Here is a 16420-nt window from a genome sequence, read left to right on the forward strand (position 1 = left end):
CTCAGTCACTAGCTGACCGCTGTAAGAAAATCCATGCTGGTGATGAGGTCATACAGGTCAATCATCAGACAGTAGTGAGTGTATCTACCGCACACAATCATTTTATCCTATAACTGATAACATGGCTGGATCATTCCTATTGGTCACTGACCTGAAATTGACATTATATGAAATATATGTGAAACTGAAGTCGTCTGATCGTATGCTGTTATTTTCCCTCCAAAAATGATGTTACTACCTGGAGGATAATAGTTGTTAGTTAGGTAGATAGTTCAAAAATGAAAATTCTGTCATTAATTACTCATCCTCATGTTGTTCCAAACCTGTAAGACCTTTGTTCATATTCAGAACACAAATGAAGATATTTTTTATTAAATCCAAGGGCTTTCTGTTGCTGCATAGACAGCAACACAACTGACACGTTCAAGGCCCAGAAAGGTAGTGAGGACATTGTTAAAATAGTACATGTGACATCAGTTGTGATGATCAACTGTGATGTTATGAATTTGATGAATTTCTTTAACAATGTCCTCACAACATTTCTTGGCCTTGAATGTGTCACTTGTGTTGCTGTAATTAATGACAAAATGTAAAAAAAATTGTGATATTCACAAATGTGGTGAAAATTACATTTTATAAATTTTTAATAAGTTGAGTTTTTCATGCTGGAAATATCCTACCATTTAAAAGTTTGGAGTTGGTAAGATTGTTTGTTGAGATATTTTATTTAGCAACGACATATTAAATTGATCAAAAGTAACAGTAAGACTTATAAGTCAAATATTTGTTAATATTTCACAATATTACTGTTTTTACACAAAATAAATGCAGCCTTGTTGAACATAAATGAATCTCACTGACCCCAACTTTCGAATGAAAATGTGTATAGTTTTCCATATTGTTTATAATTTAACCAATATACTAAGACGTACAGTAAATGGTGGGGGCATGAAGAATGGCCCTGTTAACAAGACAACATAATGCTGGTGTGTTTTGAATTCTTTTCTGATTGTGTTATGAGGTGAACACGTGCGTTTGACTTGCGTAGGTGGGCTGGCAGCTGAAGAACCTGGTAAACTCTTTACGTAGCAATCCTGCGGGTGTGACCCTCACGCTGAAGAAACGACCTCAGAGCACTCTCACATCAGCCCCAGCGTTACTCAAGAACATGAGATGGAAGCCCCTCGCCCTGCAGGTACTGACGGCGTGTGTGAATTGATGATATGCCGTAGTGTAGTCCCCCAATCTGTGCCTGTTCTTTTTTTAGCAGCATTAAGAGCACTCTTCCCCTCCCTTAGGGCTTTGGCCAACTAGATTGCATGGCAAATCTTCGCTCCACTCTTCCCCCACCCACCAACCTCCCTTTTTTTCTCTTTCATCTTTTTACCTCTAATCTGGTGCTTATCCCTCCTTCCTCAATCTCCTCTCCTGCTCCACTGAAGCCCCGGCACATCAGGAAGCTTTACTGTGGCCCGGAGAGGAAAATGTGGAATGTCATTTTAGATGCTTGACTGTGCAGTGTATAAATTGCACGTATTTATTTCCTCTTTGCCGTTCCGATTGCACAGCTGACAGCGAACAAGATAGGCTGATTGTCATGACAACAGCAAAGTAAAAGACTGTGAGAAGACATTTTATTTATGCAGAACCAAAGCGCGTTACAGAGTGTTTTGTGTCTACATGAAAGCAAGAGGAAACAGAATCAGCATGACTGAACACCTTTTTATTTTGTTTGTTTCTTTTTTTTTATTGCATGTCTTCTTCCACAGACACACAATGGGCAGATTATTCTAGGGAAATGATTACATATTATCAGAGCTGGTTAGTAATTGAATACATGTAATCTGGATTATGTAATTAGATTTAAAAAATGAAGTACTTGTAATTATTTGAAATAATTTTTTCACTCATAATCAGACTACAGTTACTTTTTTATCGATTACATATTTATAATTTATTGATCCTCCTTAATTCCTCTTTTTTATCTTTTAAAAAGTCTTCCAGTTTTGTGGATGTTCACTCAAGGACCAGTCATTAGTCAGGTGGCTACATAGCATTTTGATTTACAAAAATAATGTCAAGTTTGAGAAGTGTTTCAACATTGCATCAACTACTGATAAATTACTTTTTATTTGAATTATCACACAGTTGGTTATTTGACCATCTAATACTATGGCACTGGAAGGCTTTTGTCTCAAACTATTTCTTTCCTAAAGGTAATTTTTTGTCACCTGAACCTATTTTCCCTAATATATTTACTTAAAGTATCCCTGAGATTTTAAAATAAATATTTTAATAATTAAGCATTACATTTACACGTCCACAGTTCTCTGATATTAGTTAACGGTCATATGACATGCAGGTAGACAAATAAAATATTTCATTTTTAGTAGGTCTTTCATTTTGAATGATGTTATTTTAAAATGATTCATTTAAATTTTTTGATAATTTAATTACTTGTTAGTTTTTCATTTAACTCACATGCTCCTGCAGTGTTTTTACAAACCCCAGTTTTGCAAACCTTGATGTAATCTAATGTTGACATAATGTAATATTTAATGTACTTCATGTTGTTAATTACAATGAATGGAATATATTTTTTTACAATATGGTACAAGATTATCCTATTTAAATCAATGTGGTAAACGATTTAGATCAAAAGTAATTTAAAATAATCAAAAAGTAGTCTTATGATGTTACCTTAAATGTGTAATGTTATAGAGTATGTAACAAAATTTTTTTCATGTAATTTGGAATCAGTAATGGACTACAATTTGTAAGTAATCTACACAGCTCTGTATATTATTATTGTTGACTTTTATTTTTTAAATTCATTTTCTTTAGTAGTTGTAATGTAGGCTACCATATGTATTTCACGTATCATTGTGAAATGGAGAAATTGACTTGCTATGAAATGATGAAGAATGTAAGCACTCTTCACCAACAAGTACACTTTTGAAAATGACCTGGGTCAAATCACAAAAGGATATTTTGAACAACTTTCCTAAAACATAATGGAAATGTGAAATCTAACAGTACCCCTGTTTTGTAGCCCATCATTCCTCCCAGCCCCAGCAGCAGTGTGGCCACACCGTCCAGCACCCTCAGCACCCCATCCAGACGGGACAGCTGCGCATTACAGGACCTCTATATCCCCCCTCCCCCAGACGAGCCCTACACACCCAGGTACAGTATTATTATATCCACACATGCACTGCACACTATATACAGTATATGTATGAATGTGCATGAAACACCTCAAATTGAATTTTTAAGGAAAGTACAAAAGTTTTTTTTGTGTGTGTGTGTGTATATATATATATATATATATATATATATATATGTACTGTATGAGTTACACAATACATATACACATTACACAAACTTAATCACAATTAATCGTGTGACAGCATTAATTTGAATATATTTTTAAATGTAAGTCATTCCTGTGATCCATAGCTGGATTTTCAGAAGCAATTTATCCACTTTTCAGTGTCACATTATTCTTCAGAAATCAATCTAAAATGCAGATTTGATACTCAAGAAATGTTCCAGGATTCTTTTATAAATAAAAGTTCAAATTAAAATCATTTATGTAGAGTAGATTTTTTGTAACATCTTAAATGCCTTTACTGTCACTATTAATTAATTTATTTCAGCCTATATATATATATATATATATAATGTCTTACTGACCCTAGACTTTTTCAATTGAAGCCATACAGAGCAAAATATCATGACACCATCTGGAGGTGGATCTTCGTAAAAACACTAACAACTGCATTGCAACACTGTTGGTGGTGATGTTTGCACCAGAAATACTTTTTCTTTAAGAATGGTCAAACTCTAATTCACATTCAAGAATTGTGGAATAGAAGATTATAGAGGTGCATCTCAATAAATTAGAATGTCATGGAAAAAAAAATTATTTCAGTAATTGAACTCAAATTGTGAAACTTGTGGATTAAATAAATTCAGTGCACACAGACTGAAGTAGTTTAAGTCTTTGGTTATTTTAATTGGGATGATTTTGGCTCACATTTAACAAAAACCTCAACAAATTAGAAGTGACTGGCCAATCAGATAATCAACTCAAAACACCTGCAAATTTTTCCTGAGCCTTCAAAATGGTCTCTCAGTTTGGTTCACTAGGCTACACAATCATGGGGAAGACTGCTGATCTGACAGTTGTCCATAACACAATCATTGACACCCTTCACAAGGAGGGTAAGCCACAAACAGTCATTGCCAAAGAAGCTGGCTGTTCACAGAGTGCTGTATCCAAGCATTTTAACACAAAGTTGAGTGGAAGGAAAAAGTGTGGAGAAAAAAAAGATGCACAACTAACCGAGAGAACCGCAGCCTTATGAGGATTGTCAAGCAAAATCGATTCAAGAATTTGAGTGAACTACACAAGGAATGGACCGAGGCTGGGGTCAAGGCATCAAGACCCACCACACACAGACGTGTCAAGGAATTTGCTGAATTACAGACAACGTCAGAGGTGTCTTACCTGGGCGAAGGAGAAGAAGAACTGGACTGTTGCCCAGTGGTCCAAAGCCCTCTTTTCAGATGATAGTAAGTTTTATATTTCATTTGGAAAAACCAAGGTCCTAGAGTCTGGAGGAAGGGTGGAGAAGCTCATAGCCCAAGTTGCTTGAAGTCCAGTGTTAAGTTTCCACAGTCTGTGATGATTTGGAGTGCAATGTCATCTGCTGGTGTTGGTCCATTGTGTTTTTTGGAAACCAAAGTGACTGCACCTGTTTACCAAGAAATCTTGGAGCACTTCATGCTTTCTTAAGCTGACCAGCTTTTTGAAGATGCTAATTTAATTTGCCACACTGCCAAAAGCACCAAAAGTTGGTTAAATGACCATGGTGTTGGAGTGCTTGACTGGTCAGCAAACTCACCAGACCTGAACCCCATAGAGAATCTATGGGCTATTGTCAAGCTATTGAGCTATCAGAAAATGAGAAACAAGAGACTAAAATATACAGATAAACCGAAGGCCACTGTCAAAGATACCTGGGCTTCCATACCACCTCAGCAGTGCCACAAGCCGATCACCTCCATGCCACAGTGTATTGAGGCAGTAATTGCACCAAAAGGAGCCCCTACCAATTATTGAATACATGTACAGTAAATGAAAATACTTTCCAGAAGGCCAACAATTCAGTAAAAATGTTTTTTTATTGGTCGTATGAAGTATTTTAATTTATTGAGATGCATCTTTAATAGATTTCTCTTACCATTACGCAGAGATGACATAGGAAATCTGACCAGCAACTGCCAGCAGGCCACTAAGGGTTCTGATTCGCCCAACTCCTTCCTGGATCAGGAGTGCCGGAGGCGTTTCCCGCTGCTGGATGAGGATGCGGTCCTGTACTGTTACGAGTATGATCAGAATCAGGGCCCTCCACCTGTACGCAGGGACAGCACTCCTACATATGGTACATGCTTTCATACATGATGATATTCAGTCTATATTCAGTCAGTTTTTATCTGCAACACTGTATATACTGTGTACACAGAAGTATATTACATTAAATTGGCCATAAATCATTGTAAACATAACAATCGAGCTACACTTAATCTTCTACTCCTGTAATGGATTATTTTTGGTTTATTATAATGGATTATTATGTTTTCGACTTCTCTGTGCTTGTGTACTAGGGAGGCTGAGGCCTATTTCTATGCCTGTAGAATATAACTGGGTTGGAGACTATGAAGATCCTGCCAAGCTGAAGAAAGAGATCAGAAGAGGTGTGTATGTGTGTGTTTGTATGTGGGTAGATGAGCATTGAGGAGGATGACGTTTTGATATCTTTACCTCAGGTTACACAGAACCAATTATTTAATCACTTTTTGCCCTGGCCTCTCCGTTGGCACATTTTTAAATCTTTGGACATTGTGTTCAGATTGTCCCCATCTCCCTTATATTTACCTAATTTGTGCTGGGATCAGTCTGCCAGTATCTCCCTGGCTCTGTTTGAGATTTTGGGATTTTTTGGTTTTGCATTGCCATGGTAACTCCAACATAGAGGTCTTGCCAAGATGCTGACTTCTCATTGGTTGAGGCCAGGCTCTGTTGCTAAAGGAGTGGGAGCAGAGAGAATGCTTTCTTTAGTCACGCTGGCAAAATTTATCTCAAATTTGTACATGTGCAACACAGCATATTACAGCCGTATTCTTTGATCATGAGATCCCTGAATAATTCGATTTCAGCTCTAACCATTACATTATTTAAAAGGAAGATTCAAAACTGCTTTATTAAATTTGAAAAACAGACAGTACATTGAAAATGTGCTTTGTCCCATTTTAAAATCAGCATACTGTAGTAATCCCACATGTTTTATTAACAGAAAACTCCCTGCTGCGATATGTAAGTGAGGACAAGGCAGGAACAGAGGAGTACCACACTGGACGTCGCAGCAGTCGGCGTAGTAGAAGGAAGAGTGAGAAAGGTGGTAGCCCCGCCCACTACGCCCTAGTCCCCACCCTTCAGATGGACATGCTGCAGCAGGACTCGCTGGCCACACCCCTATCTGAAACCTCATCTGTCTATCTCGTGAGTGTACTGAAGACAATGTATAAATTACTGTATTAATCTGTAACTGTGTAAATACTGTATTAATGTATAAGTCATTTATGATTAAGAGTTGCAGTATGAAATTATTTAATTTACTATCTATTTGTATTTATTTACTTTCTTTCAGACATTTGATCGATCATCCATGCTTTCCCGGTCAAAGAAAGTGAAGTTAAGAGGTAAGATGTCAAATGATAAATTCTGCTAGCATTTGCAGACATAGTTTCTGGGAAATACCATGAGGAATGTATGGACCTTTTCAAGAAGGATTTAATAGACTGGTTTGGAGAGGTCTTACCCTGTGCCCCTGAATATCCTGTGTCTCCGCTGGTTCTGCCCAGCTCAAGTCCTCCTGTGTTCCCTCCCAGCCACCCTCTCTCACTTCCTCTTAAACCAGCCAGTTCCTCAGCTCCATCTCCACTGGTGCCTGTCAGTCCCTCAGCTTACCCTCAGTCAGCACCTTCTGGGTGCTCTGATCCACCTCGGGACTTCCAGTCTCTAGCGCCGCCTTGGTGTGAGGATCCCCTGTCTCCGCTTCCTGCCTTAGAGTCCTGGACTCCACCTCTGTCCTTCAACTCATCAGCTCCGCCTTGGCTTCTAGCTCCCCCGTCTACACCATGGCCCATCATCCCACCAGCTCCACCGGGCTCCCTCGTCCCTTCAGACCTGCCTTGGTCAGTCGTTGACCATTCACAATCCGACTCCACTCCTTTGGTTTCGCCTCGTCACTCCGTCCCTTTGGCTTTGTCAGGCTCCTCCTTTCCTCCGGCTCCACCTCCATCCTCAGTTGCTCCTGTTCTGCCACGGTCTCCCGGAGCCCCGCCGCCACCTCGGTCACCTGAGCCTTCTGCTCCGCCTTGGCCCTCCGGGTCCTCAGTGTCACCCTGACTTTGTGGCTGCTCTGCTCCCTGGTGTTGTTGGCCCTATCTCAACCATGGCTCCTCCCACCATCAGCTCCGGCATGGGCCAGTATCCTGGATGGCCTCTGGATCTCCATCTGGCTCCTTCTTCTCCAGGCTCCTCCCTGGCTCCTCCCTCCATCTAGTCTGCCCTATGAACTATGCCCATTTTCCTTTTTGCTTTACACAACCATACACTGTATTTTTGAAGCCAAAAGTAGTCGGAGCGGCAATCACCATCTTGGCAGCGCGTCACTCACAGATAATCGAAAATGGGCAAAAAGGCCATCTTTTGTAACTTTTAACATTTCTTTACTATCACTTATGATCACTGTAATTCATATATATACTATATATTCATATATAATAAAATGGTTTGTTATTACAATTTTATCAATGTAATATAATAGTATATTATGTAAAAAAAATAATTTTGAAGCAATTTAAAGTAAAATTATTCAGCTAAAGATAATTTTAAGAATTTTTTTTTTTTTGCTTTCCTCAAAATACTGATTGAGAAAGGTTTTTATTTTATTTTTTTGCTTCCTACACAAATCCAATCACACATTCTCACTCTGAATAATTGTTATGTCAAGACATTTCTCTGCCATTATATGGCAGTACATCAAAAAGCCACTGTTTTGATAATATTCCTGCCAGTCTTTCTATTTATATTGCCCACGCTGATGTCTCTGCTCTCTCTCTCTCTCTCTTTCTTTGTCCTTCTCAGCTGGATCCCTGCCCTCCATTAGTAAGCGGCGGATCTCCTGCAGGGACTTGGGTCAGGGTGATTGTGAGGGCTGGCTTTGGAAGAAGAAGGATGCAAAGAGTTACTTCTCTCAGAAATGGAAGAAGTACTGGGTTGTGCTGAAAGATGCCTGCCTATATTGGTACACCAATGAAGAGGTGAGGTCACGAGGTCATTCATCTGCATGATGAAATGCCTTAGCTCAAAATGGCCCATTAGGCTGCCTACATAAACTCCCTGCTTCATCAGTATATCTCAGTTTTTCATCTCTGTCCTTTCTCAGGACGAGAAAGCAGAGGGTTTTGTCAGCCTGCCTGAATTTAACATCGATCAGGCCAATGAATGCCGCAAAAAGTTGTGAGTAGTAGAATAAACTAGAAATGAAACAGCTTTCATAAAAATTAAAATTAAAATGAATACAGCTTTGCATACAATAATGACCTTGTATCTCTTGCCTGTTTTCAGTGCTTTTAAGGCTTGCCATCCTAAAATCAAAAGCTTCTATTTTGCTGCGGACAACATGGATGATATGAATAGGTAAGATGTAAAGAAATATTCCTAAATGCCTCTAGAAACATAAGAGACTTCTAATGTAATCTGAAACATTGTCAATTCCTCATGAATGCTCTAGTCAGGCTCCTCAATCTCATTTAACGTTCCATGAGCTGATCAAAGCGTACTAATTTTAGCGACCTCCCGAAAGACTCTTTCAGCTCGGCATTTCAGAAGTGTGAAGAACTCCCCAGGTAACTTTAGTTTTTTTTTTTTATGTTTGCTCGCAGGTGGCTCAGTCGACTGAACATGGCAGCAACAGCTCACTCGGAGCAGAAGAGGATTCGACAGGATCATGGTGAGAAGATGCCTTCATGCTCCGCTAAGCCTGTCGGATCAATTATTCTCCCACTCTGACTTTGTGTGGTCTGGTCTGCAACTCCACTAAATATATGCATTTGATGTACTACATGTTGGATGCATGAATGTGGTGTTTGAGTATAGAGGAAGTCATTTTTGTTATTCTGTCAGTATAATTTATACTTCCCTATCATTTGATGAATAAATCCTAAAATGATACAAACACAAGCATATTTTAAATAAAGAAAGCTGCTGCTTTCCACAGCTTTCAAATGGCATTATTCTTGGACTCCTCATTTTGTTTAATGGATATTTGTTGTCGTTTTCTCAGACTACTGGAGCGAGAGTGACCATGAGGACGCTGATCACATGTCCTCAACACCCAAACAGGATAGCCCTCCACCTCCATATGACACTTACCCTCACTCCACCTCGGTGAGTCTCCTCTTTTTTTCTTTTGTTTGTTTGGGTTCCTGTGTTCACACTGTGTGAATTCTTGCTGACATGTAATTGCATTAAGTGTTACTCGTGTAAAATTACTGACCCCAAATTTTTGAACAGTAGTGCATTCTATATAAATAAAACTAAAGCTGAAGGAAACAAATGAGGTGAAACAATGCAGAAAGACAAGAGAAGGACAGAGAGGGAGGGAGAACAGGATGAAGAATGAGGTGTGAAGGGGTGGAGAGAATGGAGACACATTAATCACCCAGGGGATGATTGTGGCTGCTGTAAATTCATAGTCAAAAGGCACTTTTTTTTAAAGAGGTCCTCTGGTTCCATCCTTAATGAAGGAGACTTAAATCAGTCCCATAATACCAAGAGAAAGAGTTGTGTGTGCGTAATGTTTTGCTGTCTCAGATCGTTCCATCCAGGCAGAGCATAACTAAGGGTGACAACGGTGAGCCTGTAAAAGAAGACAGCAGAGAAAATTGAAAACAGGGATATAAATACCCCTCTTGTTATAGATGTCCTTCGTTCTAGATTTATGCTTCTTGTTGCACCAACCTCCAAATTGTAAATATACCGACTAAAAGGACCTTGCATGATGTTAATTACAGGCAAGTCCATTCCAGGAGTCCCAACACATGCGCCCACCCTCCACGGAGACCATCCAGTCTCGCTCCCCGCTCTCCGAAACACAGGGGGGCAGTGTGAGCAGTGCAACCTCCCCTGGCAGAAAGTCTTCCAGCCAGCGGCGTTCGTGGCAGGACCTCATCGAGACGCCCCTTACCAGCTCCGGTCTCCATTTCCTGCAGACTCTTCCATTGGATGACTCAGTGTTCATCGATCCCAGTCGAGCCCTTCCCGTGGAGCTCCGCCGCCAGTCGACGCTCCCCAGCCAGCACGGGCTGCCACCAGAACACTATGTCCCACCCATTACACCCACCCAGTCCAGCCAAAAGCCCATCCCAGCTTTAGGAAGAGGAGAGGGATTCGAAGGTGGTGGAGTAGGAAGCAAGCACCGCAGTTTCACCTTGCCCCGTGACAGTGGTCTTCATGCCATCCTGGCTGCCAGCAGTGCAGCTGAACATGCAGATGCACAGCGCTACCACCTGGGCCGGGCCCATGCCAGAGAAGCAGGTCAGGAAACTGAGAACTCGTGACAAGTGTGTGTTTTGCTCCTAACTGTGCCTACATATGCAGAGGCAAGTTAGTGGGTGAGTTAGCATGTGTAGGCAAAGGTATGTGAGTAATTTGTTTCAAGGTTTGCCTGCTTGTCAAGATATCCCTTCAGTTTCAAACATGTTTTGATAGTGGTAAAAAAAAAAAAAAAACATTTTGAAGACATTTAATAATAATAATAATAATAATTGTTATTGTTATTATGTAAATATGCAATATTCATAATATTTGAACACTACAAATATTTTCAGATTGTAACTTTAACTATTGTAAATAATATAACAATTCTTAAAATTGACTTCGATTATTTTTAATCAATATTGAGAGATGGTTTTATTTCTAGTTATTATATAAATATTTAATGAAGAATATTATTATCACTATCATTATTTTAACTACTACTACTACTAAATATGCATATTGTTTATTTAATATCAATAATAGTATTGTGGAATTATATATATATATATATATATATATATATATATATATATATATATATATATATATATATATATATATATATATATAGAAGTAGTCAACATTTGAAGTGAATCAAAAAATTTGTATTCTTTAAATAACATCCAGACATTATAATGACATAACAATTTAGTTGAATTGGGTGGGGGAGTGGAATGTTTGTCTTCCACAGAAAAAGGTTTTTGTCTGCGTTTTTGATTTTCTTTTTTTTTTTTTCTTTTTTTTTTAGTTTGTTTCAGACTGGCATGTACATTAGAGTGACATAATATTCAGTTTAAAGCAAGTGATCTTCAGTGGGTGAACTTTAATTAAACAGATCAAGAACATACTTTTTTTTTTTTACTTTATAATTAAAGATCCAAAAAATATTTTGAAAGATGCCATGAAGCTTCTGCTTGGCATTTTTATATACACTATATACATATGTTCACCAGAGGCATTTTTGGACACAATTGCACGTAAAAAAAAAAAAAAAAAAAAAACTCGTCTGTGTTTCAGCTTCGAAAAAACATCTTTGTCATTTTATAATTTTATATTCTTTTCATAATGACCAACCAATATACATTTTGATAAAATGTTATGAAATGTTATAAATATAGTAATAATAATAATAATTTTCAATAATCTGTAATTATTCATTAATCTGATAGTGATTATTTTAACTGTTATTTTAAACCTTATTTTTATTCAGTATTAATATCTTGGAATAAAAATAAAAATAATATTAATAATGTTATTCATATATGTTTATATATCCATAATATATTATTATCATTATTATTATTATTATCATTTTTATTTTTTATATATTGTTTTCTCTTTTTTCATTATATGTATGCCAAGTTTTTGTTTGTGTATGGAAAATTGTTTTCATCTTTGTTTTGAGCAACATCTAAGTGTTGAGCTTTACATTTCTTATCCAAAAAAATAAGTAACTTTATTTTGCCTGTGAATGCTTTTGTTGGATCAGTTGAAAAGTGTAAAAGTGTTGGTGAAATATTGATCGATTTGTATTTTGTGTACGCTAGAATGACTTCTTGTTTTGAGAATGGTCATAATAGATTTGTATTCGTTTTTTTTGTGCAAAATGTCATTGAGAGGATGCTGCATTTTGCTTCAGCGTTTCAGTTATTTGTATCGAAGCCAGTAATGATGAACATATTGCTGCTTGATTCAGACGCACTGTAGCTGCAAATCTCAGCTGAATACCCATCTCCCTTAAGACCTCCAATAGCCTCATATTAGGTGCAGTCCTTCTAATCCAGCCTGACAGCTCTCATCCCTGTCTATCCTTTTTCATCCCTCCTTTCTGTTCCACACATTCCCTGTTCCTCAGAACTAAACTGTGCCTCAAAGCACACGAGGAGGAGTCCCTTCAGTCCGTGTTAATGTCGTCTCAGGATGAAACGGAGGAATGTGGCTTTAGGGCCGTTCTCTCTCTTTCTTCCAACCTAGGATCCCCTTATAGTCATTCTAACGTGTAATTCCCTAATGAGAACAGCTAATGTGATCATTACAATAAGCACTTACTCTGTTGTGTTATACTATAGCAAGGGTTTTAAACCTTTGAAGAAAAGACAGAGCTGAGAATCCCTGCTGTATACTCTCTCTCTCTCTCTCTCTCTCTCTCTCTCTCTCTCTCTCTCTCTCTCTCTCTCTATATATATATATATAAATGTATGTATACATACATACATTTATTTTAAACCTAGCCTTTGATAACATGTACCATATTAATGTATATACATGCTTTATGATAATTATTTATATAACAATATTTTATACCATTACACAACCATTAGTTTCAAATGTATGTTGTATGTAATCATTTTGGTGTATCGGATTGTAAGTAGCTCTTCACCGCCCTCTGTAGGTCCAGATCGAGAGCGCAGGCACCAGGCTGACTCGTTGGGGGATTTGTACAGGGTTCTGGAGAGGACTAGTCTGTCGCCTGTCAATGAGCACAGGTCCTCTTCACGATTAGAGTACAAGAGATCATTTGTGCGCCGCTGCAATGATCCGTTACTCAATGAAAAGCTGCACCGCCTGCGGATCCTTCAGAACTCATTCAAGGTACAGCTTTCATCTGTTCACGTCCTAGTTTACCGCTTTCTTCAAGCAACCTCACCACAAAAAAAAAAAAAGAAAAAAAAAGAAAGGTCATAGCATATTTGTAAGATGTAGTTAGTTTAGTGATTGTGTTTTTAAATCTTTCCCAAAATCTTAACCTAATATTTATACACATTACATTATTATTATTAAGACGTCCCTTTTGTTCACCAAGGCTGCATTTATTTGTTCGAAAATACAGTAATAATGTGAAATATTATTTCATTTTAAAATAACTGTTTTCTATTTTAATATATTCATTAAAATGTCATTTATTCCTGTGATTGAAAGCTGAATTTTCAGCAGCCATTACTCCAGTCTTCGGTGTCATATATGATCCTTCAGAAATCATTCTCATATGCTGGTTTGGTGCTCAAATCATATTTTTTTTCATGACTTTATGGACAAAGTTTAAATCAACATTTTAAGTAGAAATCTTTTCTTTACTGTCACTTTTGATTAATGTAATGAATCCATCCTTGCTAAACAAAAAACTGTACCTATCACTATCTTAACTTTTTTTTAAGATTTACTAATGTATGAAGTTAATCAAGAATTTATAATACAGTATATTTCAAAAACTTCCCATAACATAGATTAAAGGGGTCATATGATGTTGCTAAAAGAACATTATTTAGTGTAATGAAATGTGTTTATGTGGTTTAAGGTAAAAAAAAAAAACACATTATTTTCCACATACTGTACATTATTGTTTACTCTCTATGCCCCGTCTTTCTGAAATGTGTTGTTTTTTTACAAAGCTCATCGTTCTGAAAAGCAAGGTGTGCTCTGATTGGCCTGCTATCCAGTTCTTTGTGATTGGCCGAATGCCTCAAGCGTGTGATGGAAATGTTACACCCCTTGCCATACTGTGATGCATGTCCCGGTCAGAACACCTGCGCCACAAGACAAAAACAATAAAACCCATTACAAACAAGCATTTGTTGCATCCAGTGGGGACATAATTACTGATTATAATGACTTTATAATGATTATAAATACTGTGTTATACATTAAACCATGTCTGCATTTGTGATCAGAGAAACGAACCAGAACTGTTCTGGAACAGTGTTGTACATACAACTTAACCACTGATTTCTAGTCGTGTCCTCTTTATGAAGGCCAAACAAAGTATTTTCACTTTCACAACCAAACAGTGTCTCCACAACTTTGCGCCAGTGACAACAGCAAGAATCAGCCTTCTTTCTTTGTGTGAACATATGGGAGGTGTTATGCAAATCTTCCCACACAGGGATGTACACATGTGGGGGTGTGTTTAAACGAGGCGTTTTAGGGGGATGTGGACGAGTCTTAACTTTTATAAAGAATATCTCTTTGGATTTGAGACTTTAGTCTTTGCAACTTACAGATCTTACATATCTTCTTTATGCACCAAGAGCTTGTAACACTCCAAAGAGGAAACTTGCAATCACATCATATGACCCCTTTAATAAATGCTGTTAAAATGTTGTTAATCAAATATGCTAATATTATTATTATTTTTTTTTTGAAAGATGTCATTAAGCTTCTGATTGGCAGCTTTAAATGCACTATATTTCTTTTTATGTTTACCAGAGGCATTTTTGGACACATCTTGCACTTCAAAAAAAACTAGCCTGTCTGTGTTTCAGCTTTGAAAAATGTCTTTGTTTTATGTCTTATGATCACAGATGTGTGGTGCATAATTGAATACAGATCATTAATCATGGTGTCTTGTTTTGACAGGACATCCCTCTTCAAGAGGCAGAGACTAAGATCATCCATCGGGATGTGTAGCCAGAGATACAGAGAACACAGCAGGGCACAGCACCAGTCATTTCAGCCATATCTGCTAAAACAGCTCCGCTCTCTTTCCCTGGAGGGTTCATCTAGTCGCTTTTATCAAACATCTACGTCTTTCCTAAGGAATATTTCTCACTCTTTTACTCGGTTGCAGCATTCATGAATTTCCTCTCGTTGCACTCACTTTCTTTGCTTTATGTTACTGCACATGCTAATATTGGCATTATTTTGTACGTAATGTTCTTTTCTCTTGAATTATTTGTGTTCGTAATAATGACTCTGGCCTCCATCTGAGACCAAATAACTGCACTTCCAATGAACTCTACCCTACAATAGTCTCTCATGACTGAAAGAGAAAAAAAAACACAGGGATAAAAGAATTAAACTACTGAAATAGAAATTATTTTGTTCTAAATCTGATTTGCATGGCCATTGTCTAGTCAATAGATTTTCTGTCTGTGATGTGTCTTAACTGAGAGTGTTAATTCCAGCTTCACTGAAACTAACATTTTTCGATGGTAAATGTAACTATGAGTGTGAGAGCAGGACTGACAGGATGCAATGATTGCGTGTCTGTGTTCGGTTGAGTGTTGAAAGCCTAGGTTTGTTGTATACAATGTATGTTGTAATATTCTGACCGTTTGCACCCTAGCAGCAAGGCTCTTGCAATAATGTTGAACTAAAACGATTAATTAGTTTAACACTGTCTATTTTTGTAAGCATGATATTTATTGAGATGTTTGTACATTGTTTTGTATGCTCAACTATGTGTTATCTGAAGATAAATGCAAGCATCAATTCCTTTTCATGTGTTCCTGAAAGATTTTGAACAAAATGAAACTTTCGTGTGAAAACACCAGTGTTCTAGTATCTCCAAAAAGTAATTTTATCAATAAATTGTTTGATGTTTTGACATTATATTAAGTACCAGTTTGACTTGTTTGGTACACAGTGTGTGAAATGTTTTTTCTTTATTTCTTGGAGGGTTGGTCCATCAGGCCTACTGATGATGACAGCTGGGCTGTACTTACAGTAACCTAGATTTATTCTCTGGTTAGATCCCAGGCACTGCCTATTCTAGGCTTTTTATTTCCATAAACGTGCAACTCATTCTAGTTCAGTTGGCAATTAAAATGCTTGGATTAAGGCCAGCATTATGAGGGAAATTATAAGGTCTTGAATGAGGGTACTCTTATGGAGAGTGTGGTGAGAGGTTTACATTACAATCTGAGTACTGTTTTCCCTTGGATGACACAAACTGAAAATCAGAACTGATCAAAGTATTGAGTCCTCAATCACAATTACCATGGTTTTTGGACGTGTACCATGATGTTT

General features: G+C 37.6%; 1 protein-coding gene across 3 annotated transcripts in view; it reads left to right on the forward strand.

The window, feature by feature from the left end:
* LOC113038571 (connector enhancer of kinase suppressor of ras 2-like) overlaps positions 1-16043 on the forward strand; it is a 37980-nt gene extending 21937 nt beyond the window's left edge. For 2 of the 3 annotated variants that reach the window (XM_026196082.1, XM_026196083.1), the window contains exons 8-22: positions 6-74; positions 1049-1195; positions 3053-3186; positions 5260-5450; positions 5674-5763; positions 6363-6568; positions 6717-6768; positions 8219-8394; positions 8520-8593; positions 8702-8773; positions 9019-9086; positions 9420-9523; positions 10150-10672; positions 13068-13267; positions 15029-16042. In XM_026196082.1, coding sequence (XP_026051867.1) covers positions 6-74; positions 1049-1195; positions 3053-3186; positions 5260-5450; positions 5674-5763; positions 6363-6568; positions 6717-6768; positions 8219-8394; positions 8520-8593; positions 8702-8773; positions 9019-9086; positions 9420-9523; positions 10150-10672; positions 13068-13267; positions 15029-15079 — 2157 coding nt within the window. In that variant the 3' untranslated portion in view covers positions 15080-16042. Of the gene's footprint in view, positions 1-5; positions 75-1048; positions 1196-3052; positions 3187-5259; positions 5451-5673; positions 5764-6362; positions 6569-6716; positions 6769-8218; positions 8395-8519; positions 8594-8701; positions 8774-9018; positions 9087-9419; positions 9524-10149; positions 10673-13067; positions 13268-15028 lie in introns of all 3 variants that reach the window. The other variant, XM_026196084.1, reaches the window with a different exon arrangement.
* The last annotated feature ends 377 nt before the right edge of the window (positions 16044-16420 follow it).

The sequence above is a fragment of the Carassius auratus genome, chromosome 21 (genome assembly GCF_003368295.1).
Source record: "Carassius auratus strain Wakin chromosome 21, ASM336829v1, whole genome shotgun sequence".
In the NCBI taxonomy this organism is placed as follows: Eukaryota; Metazoa; Chordata; class Actinopteri; order Cypriniformes; family Cyprinidae; genus Carassius; species Carassius auratus.